Below are 7,617 nucleotides of genomic sequence, written 5' to 3'. Positions count from 1 at the left end.
TCTGATATCATCAGACCCACTACCTCACCATTAGGTGCCGGGTTTATTTATTTTTTTTGTCTCTAAGAAGGATGGATCCCACCACTCTTGCATTTACTACAGTGGGCTTAATCACTGTCAAAAACAAATACCCCTTACCATTGCTTTCTTCCACCTTTGAGCCCATGCAGGATGCTACAGTTTTTACTAAATTCGATCTTTGCAATGCTTACCAGCTGGTTAGGATCTGGGAGGGAGACGAGTGAAAGACAGCCTTTAAAACACTTCTGGGCCACTTCGAATACCTCGTGATGCCCTTCGGCCTCACCAAGCGGTCTTCCAGTGCCTCGTCATGGCATTGGGTGATTACATTAACCAGTTTGTAACAGTTTACTTGGATGACATTCTCATCTTCTCCAAATCTCTCGCAGAACACTGCATCCATGTAAGGTCTGTGCTTCAATGCCTACTGGAGAACCGCCTGTACATCAAGGCTGAGAAGTGGAAATTCCACATCACGACTGTAACGTTTATTGGATTTGTCCTTGAGAGCAGGCAAACTAGAGATGGGTATTGATTAGGTTTTGTCAAACCGGTACTTTTGAAATGGTACCGGTGCTCAAACGGTGCAGGAACCGGTGCTTAAAGAATGTAAAAAAAACACAAGTTTTCCAAAAACCTCTTATTTTTTAATTTTTTGATGTTTGTTTTGCAAAAAAATCACCATGTTAGCTTTTTCTGACAATATTCGGCATCGCTCTTGGCTGATGGCATGCCCAGCGCAAGAGAAAACACGTTCAGAAGGTGTTGACGAGGCTGGGACACACAAGTATGTATTGGATAGGGCAGATAAGTTGGGCAGTGTATCCCTCTTACTCCACCACCAGGCCACACGGTCTTGTCCAGAGGGAATTCTTGGCAGTCTTTTGTATATGTCAAGTTCCTTTTGTACCTGCTCTGTGATGGAAGGGACTCTACTCACTGAATGAGAAGCTGCATCCTCCATAAGTTGTCTGTCCTCATCCTCAAACAGCTTTTCTAAGGCTGACTTTTGGACCGTTCTTGGCTGGAAAACAAAAATAAGTAGTGTGAGGATTGTCAAAACAACAAAGATCCCTTTTAGAATGTAGGACTACATGGTTAGATTAGAAAAACTCAGAAATTACATATTTTTCTGGCTTCATCTCGGCGTCATCCATCACCCTGTCTGCTTGAGGGTCCTCTATGGGAGGCTATGGATACACAAATAATAAAAAACATTCCTTCAACATGGAAACTACATCATGCAGAAGGACAACGTTGTGCAGAAAATACCTGTTCAACTGCTGCTGTGGCATTTGCAACTGCTGCCTTCTCCAACCTGTCCCAGATGTCAGCTGCCTCACCTTCATCTAGCTTGCCTTTAAAACGTGGGTCCATCAGAGTAGCCTCCTTCAGAAATTTCTGAAGGTTTTCATCCTTTAAACAAAGTATATAATACGGATACTTAAATGTAATGCTACCCCTATATTTGTTAGTATTCATATGTTCTGCAGATACCTGATATCTGTTCTGCAGACTACCCCAGACTTTCCCTTTCATTGATGAGGTGAAAACAGTGTCTTCATCGGATTGCCTGAAATGTGCCTCCAGCTTCATCAGGATGGGGATGATTTGGCTGCATGTGGGCAACTTCTCACTTGACACACACATGGTTGATGTGTACAGGACTTGCATGCACTTAACAAACATCTCTGCTTTCGTTAGATCAGTGCACGTGAAGCCTTCTAGCCTGTGGAAAATTATTAACAATGTTTAAGGTTAATGACGAAATGAAATAATTTAGCACTTACAAGTGATGCTGGTGTCATTCACTCACTTGTCCTTCTCCATTGGCTTCCTCAGACGTTGATCCAGAACAGCTGCCTGGATTGCATCAAACTGCTCAGTAAATCTCTCCACCATCAGGAAGAGAGAGTTGCAGAGCGTTTTAATGTCAAGAATGACATTATGCTCTGGCAAATCTAAAGCACACATGGACACAAATGTATTTTGAATTACTGTAAAAAAGGTAATATGATTAACAATACATTTTGATGTGTAACTTCATATGCTACTTACTCAGGAGTCGCTGCTTTTCTCTGAGCACAGTTTTGCTCAAGGATGAACGCTTGAGCCACACCACAACTGAGCGTATTTTGGCACACCAGCTGGAAACTGCAGGAATGTCATACACCTTTTGTGCTGCTAGGTTTAGGGTATGAGCAAACCATCCCTCTTCAAAGTTCAAATTTTTCAAAGCAGCATCCATCTTGCTGGCGTTGTCTACAGTGGCAGCAATTACTTTCTGTCCTAAGTTAAACTGCTCCACAATGCTTAATATTTCTTTAGCCACTACCAGACCTGTTTGTGACTCATAAACTGCTTCAGTGCTTAGCACATTCTGCATCATCCTGCCTCTGTAGATATAATGAACCGTGACTGTGAGGAAATGGTCCTGAGCAACACTAGTCCATCCATCACAGGTGATTGCTATCTTGTTAACCTGAGCCATCTTCTGGATGAGGTTGCTTTTTTCAACAGAATACCATGCAGGTATAAGTGTGTTGGACAGGTCGTCTCTGGATGGGGGCTGATACCTCGGATTAAGGGCAGTGCACATCTCCCTGAATAGAAACAAATAAATTTTAATTTAGATTGAAATGTAGTTATTTTTCCAAACAGATTAAAAAGACTAAATAAAAATATGTAACCCACCCTTTATTTGTACCAATTATTAACAGAGCACTTGCAAAGCTAAACAGCTATGAACAAAACTATTTTTCTATCAGAGCAATAAAACATTTTTACCTAAATGATGATGACTCCACCGTTGAGAATGGTTGGAGGTCTTTGACTACAAACGTCGTCACTGCCCTGTGTATTTCCTCCACTTTTTCTTTGGTCAATTTAGACCTCTTGGCCAGTGTGAAGGGAGTCTCTGCCAAAAAGAACGCAGCATGTAGCTACGACTGTGTTTGCTAGCTCACCCTACATGCTTTTAATAACGTGTGCTCAACGTATAATACACATAAACTACTTTAAGCTACTTACCCAAAGAAGAGCGACTGCTGCTGCTGCCGCCATCCTCTGTCATATTTTCTGCTACAGCGGGAGGGGCTCGGCTGGGGCCAAGATGATTCTCCTCCTCTCCAGGTTCTTCTGGGGGAATGTTGCTAAAGCCATCTCAATACCGACAGTAGATGCGTTCGGTAGGAGGTTTCGCTGTTGCAAGCTATCAAACACGGTGCATGTCTCTGCTTTTAAAAAAATGCTATGCGTCACCAGGTGTTTCATTGAATTAGAGGTGTTACCTCCTTTACTGAGTATCACCTTGAAGCACCTGTTGCTGGTTGCTGAGTCTGCATCTTTTGCTGTGAAGTACAGCCACACTTTCAACTGCTTCGCCTTCGGCATTTTGATAAATAATGTAAGTCCACTCTAACCAAATACGCACTTGGCTGGGCCCACCTACTATCACCGAAAAAGTAAAATGAGTGGCTACTAGAGTCCAACATGATTGACATCTCCGAAATGAAGCACCGAAATCTGCGTTGCTTTTCGGTCTGGTTACTACCATTTATGTCAGAACCGGTGCTATTAAAGTACCGGGTACCGGTACCCATCCCTAAAGACTGACCCAGACAAGGTTCAAGCAGTTCTCGATTGCAGGTGGTTGGGGTGGGCCAAACAGCTACAGAGATTCCTGGGGTTTGCTAATTTCTACAGACGTTTCATTTTAAACTACAGTCAAGCCGCAGCCCCACTTACAAGCCTCACCTCGACAAAGAAACGTTTGCATGGAATTCAGAGGCTGAATAGTCTTTTAACAAGCTTAATGCTAAGTTTACCAGTGCACCTGTTTTGACCTGTCCTGACCCAACCAGCCAGTTCACCTTGGAGGTGGATGCCTTGGACACGGGTGCGGGGGGCTGTTTTATCCCAGGTCTCCTCCTCTAATCATTGTCGCCATCCCTGTGCATTTTTTCTTGTTGCCTTTCATCTGTAGAAAAGAACTACGATTTTGGAGAACGTGAACTTCTTGCCACAAAAATGGCCTTTGACGAGTGGAGGTATTAGCTGGAGGGATCTGTACTTCCTGGTGTGGTCTGAACTGATCATAAAAACCTCTCCTATCTCAAGGAAGGAAAACGACCTAAGCCCAGACAATCACAGTGGTCTTTGTTCTTCTTCAAGTTTAACTTTACCATCTCTTTCAGATCTGGTTCTTAGAATAAAAAACCAGATGCACGGTCTTGCCAGTACTCTCCGGACCAAGATTCTGAACCTGCAAAAGGAATGCAGCAAATATTTCAGCATTTTCTGAAATAAAAATAATGAACTTCTAGAACAGAATTTACAGAGGTTAATCCATCCATCCATTTTCTGAACCGCTTGTCCTCGTTGGGGGTGGGGGTGGGGTGGGGAGGTGGGGGGGGCTGGTGCTTATCTCCAGCTGTCAACAGGCAATCAGGCGGGGTACACCCTGGACAGAGACCCAGTCCATCACAGGACCACACAGAGACAAACAAGACAAACAATCATGCACACACACACTCACATCTAAGGACAATTTGGACAGACCAATCAACCAATTAACCTAACAGTCATGTTTTTGGACTGTGGGAGGAAGCCGGTGCACCCGGACAGAACCCACGCATGCACAGGGAGAACATGCAAACTTCATGCAGAAAGATCCTAGGCCGGGAAGCGAACCCAGGACCTTCTTGCTGCAAGGCAACAGCTCTAACCACTGCGCCACTGTGCAGCCCCCAGAGGTGAATCATTATTGTTAAACATTAGTCAAAAATAGTAAAATTATAATTGCTTTACATATGTTTACCATTTGAAGCTACTTCGTCAGCCTCTTGACATGATAGGCTATTGTGGCTACATAAAACTGTGTTGCAGGTAATGATAGTTTAAATGATCCACCACACATCCCAGAATGAGTTTCTCTGTTGTGGGTTTAGTCAGATTTTGGAACTGAGACTGCTTCGAGACACAGCTGGAGGAGTGGTTTTTCTGTGTGTTTTCCTCTGATTAATGACTCTGATACAATGCGTCTCTGGTATGGAAAATGGAAAGAGCAAATTGAAACAGATAGGCCAAGCTCAAGGTTTTTCTCGCCCCATTTGGGATCACCATTTTTCAACCTCGGTGACCAGTTTATGCAAATAAAGAATACACAAATGGAGCAGGAGATGTGTGGTTTGATAGCAGACCTCGGTAATAATGGTCTGGTAGCGTGATGTATGAGCCAATTTAAATAACAGAAAGCCTAACTTCATCTAGACACACACAACGCAACATTTAATATCTGTGTTTTTAAGCACAAACAGCACATATGACATCAACAAACAAACATTACGCTTTACTTGTTGACATGCCTGGCTCCCTAAAGCCACTGCCGCTGCAACAACAGGGCTGCCTCAGTCTATTTCAGAGGAGCAACAGGAGCCACAAGATATTGGCAAACAGGCAAAGAAATGAGAGGAATGCAGAAGTTTCCTTCCTGATAGCACTGTTAACATTTACATTCCTGTGTTCCTCAGTTAAAATAAAAATTCTTCCTAACACTTTATAATCGTGTTTGTTGTTAAACATTTATAGGTCATTAGTAAGTCATTAACGGATCATTTGCAAGTTAGATAATGATGAACAAATCATTCATAGAGGATTGTGATTACGTTTAAAAATACATTTATAAGTGATTAGTAAGTTATTAACAGATCTGTTGCATGGTATTAGGTAAAATATAATCATTTTTTATGAAGGCTTCATTTGCAAATAAATAACGATTAACTAAACGTTTACAAACACTCTAAAACCTTTGTTAATGTTTATAGAACATGCTTTCTAAAGTCACAATTTGTCATGTTCTGTGTCCCTGTTGTCCCCAGCCCCTTCCAGGCTTCCCCCTAGTCACCTCTACTTCTTATTTAGTTGTCCCATCTCATTTGTTGTCTTCCCAACAGTAGTTTCCCCCCTCTTTTGGTTCTTGTCTCTAGTTTCCCCAGTTCAACATCTAGCGTTTCTTGTGTCTCTAATTTCAGATTCATTAGTTATCTCATCTTTAGTCTTCTGCATGTTTATAGTATTCAGAATAGTTTTCCCCTTTAGTATTTTAGGTTCCTTCCCCACTCAGTGTATTATTCCTTCTGCCCACACACCGGAGACCCATTTCCCTGATCACTCCCCTCTGCGTACTTAAGCCCCGGACGTGTCCTCTGTTTTGGTTGGTTCTTTGTTTTCCTCAGCGTTCTGTTGTTTTTGTGCACCAGGCTTGGATTCAGCCTTTGGATTTTATCTGACTCTTTCTGAATAAATGATTGTTTTTCTTTGAACTCCCAAACTCTCCGTGTCATTCTGGATTATCTGCATTTTGGGTCCAACCCCCCTACCTTAAACGTGGCACAATTATCACCTGCTATGTAAAAGATTAAGCCTGGCCTGCCAGACTCCTCCTCTGTTTAATTCTGCACAGAGAAAGGGTCTGGGAACTCCCCTGATCAAATAACCCCACCCCAGGAGATCCATCCATCCATTTTAATCCGCTTATCCGGAATCGGGTCGCGAGGGCAGTAACCGAAGTCGAGAGATCCAGACTTCCCTCTCCCCAGCCACTTGGGCCAGCTCCTCCGGGGGAATCCCAAGGTGTTCCCTGGCCAGGTGAGAAACATAGTCTCTCCAACGGGTCCTGGGTCTACCTTTAGGCCTCCTCCTGGTTGGACGTGCCTGGAAAACCTCACCAGGGAGGCGTCCAGGAGGCATCCTGACCTGATGCCAGCTGGCTGCATGGTGGTGCAGTGGTTAGCACTGTTGCTAACTCGGTTGCGGCCTTTCTGCGTGGAGTTGCGTGTTCTCCCCATGCATGTGTGGGTTTCCTCCGGGTACTCCGGCTTCCCCCACAGATCACCACATGCCCTATAGGTTATAAATTGTAAGTCACTTTGGATAAAAGCGTCTGCATAAACGTAAAGCATAAGTTCTGTCGGAGGTGGGAATTGAAGCTCCTTCTGAATGGAGGCTCTGCCAGACGTTCCCAGCAGACCCTCACGATACATTTGTTCCTGCCTGGTCTGACCGGCATCCTCCCCCGCCATCTGAGCCAACTCACCACCAGGTAGTGGTCAGTTGACAGCTCCGCCCCTCTCTTCACCCGAGTGTCCAAGACATGCAGCCGCAGGTCAGATGAAACAACAACAAAGTCGATCATCGAGCTGCGGCCTAAGGTATCCTGGTGCCAAGAGCACATATGGACACCTTTATGTCTGAACATGGTGTTCATTATGGACAATCCATGACTGGCATAGAAGTCCAAAAACAAAACACCACTCGAATTCAGATCGGGGGTCGTTCCTCCCAACCACACCTCTCCAGGTCTCACTGTCGTTCCCCACGCGAGCGCTAAAGTCCCCCAGCAGAACAAGGGAGTCACCGGAAGGAGCACTTTCCAGCACCCCCTCCAAGGTCTCCAAAAAGGATGGGTAGTCTGAACTGTAGTTTGGTGCATAAGCACAGACCACAGTCAGAACCTGTCACCCCACACGTAGGCGGAGGGAGGCTACCCTCTCATTCACCAGGGTAAACCCCAATGTACAGGCAAGAAGATGGGGG

The 7,617-nt window shown here is 44.4% G+C and overlaps 1 protein-coding gene across 1 annotated transcript; it reads right to left on the bottom strand.

The window, feature by feature from the left end:
* Window positions 1-219: 219 nt before the first annotated feature.
* On the bottom strand, window positions 220-3,094 carry LOC139063440 (E3 SUMO-protein ligase ZBED1-like). The gene is made up of 12 exons (XM_070545297.1): window positions 3,052-3,094; window positions 2,809-2,938; window positions 2,080-2,624; window positions 1,838-1,982; window positions 1,519-1,750; window positions 1,294-1,437; window positions 1,146-1,211; window positions 856-1,045; window positions 704-795; window positions 579-620; window positions 285-445; window positions 220-226 (listed from the first exon to the last, which is right to left on the bottom strand). The coding sequence occupies exons 1-12, from the start codon at window positions 3,092-3,094 to the stop codon at window positions 220-222; spliced, it is 1,797 nt and encodes a 598-aa protein (XP_070401398.1).
* Window positions 3,095-7,617: the final 4,523 nt, after the last annotated feature.

The sequence above is a fragment of the Nothobranchius furzeri genome, chromosome 16 (genome assembly GCF_043380555.1).
Source record: "Nothobranchius furzeri strain GRZ-AD chromosome 16, NfurGRZ-RIMD1, whole genome shotgun sequence".
Lineage (NCBI taxonomy): Eukaryota > Metazoa > Chordata > Actinopteri > Cyprinodontiformes > Nothobranchiidae > Nothobranchius > Nothobranchius furzeri.
Note: the sequence above shows the minus strand (reverse complement) of the source record. Positions and strands in the feature narration are given on the sequence as shown.

Bases quoted from the DNA above. Each gene is read 5' to 3' on its own strand.
- LOC139063440 (XM_070545297.1), bottom strand. From the start codon at position 3,094: ATGACAGAGGATGGCGGCAGCAGCAGCAGTCGCTCTTCTTTGG. The intron at 1,983-2,079 runs GTAAGTAGCATA...TGTGTGCTTTAG, and splicing joins AGAAAAGCAGCGACTCCTGA to ATTTGCCAGAGCATAATGTC. The intron at 796-855 runs GTAAGAGGGATA...TGTGTGTCCCAG, and splicing joins CCGTGTGGCCTGGTGGTGGA to CCTCGTCAACACCTTCTGAA.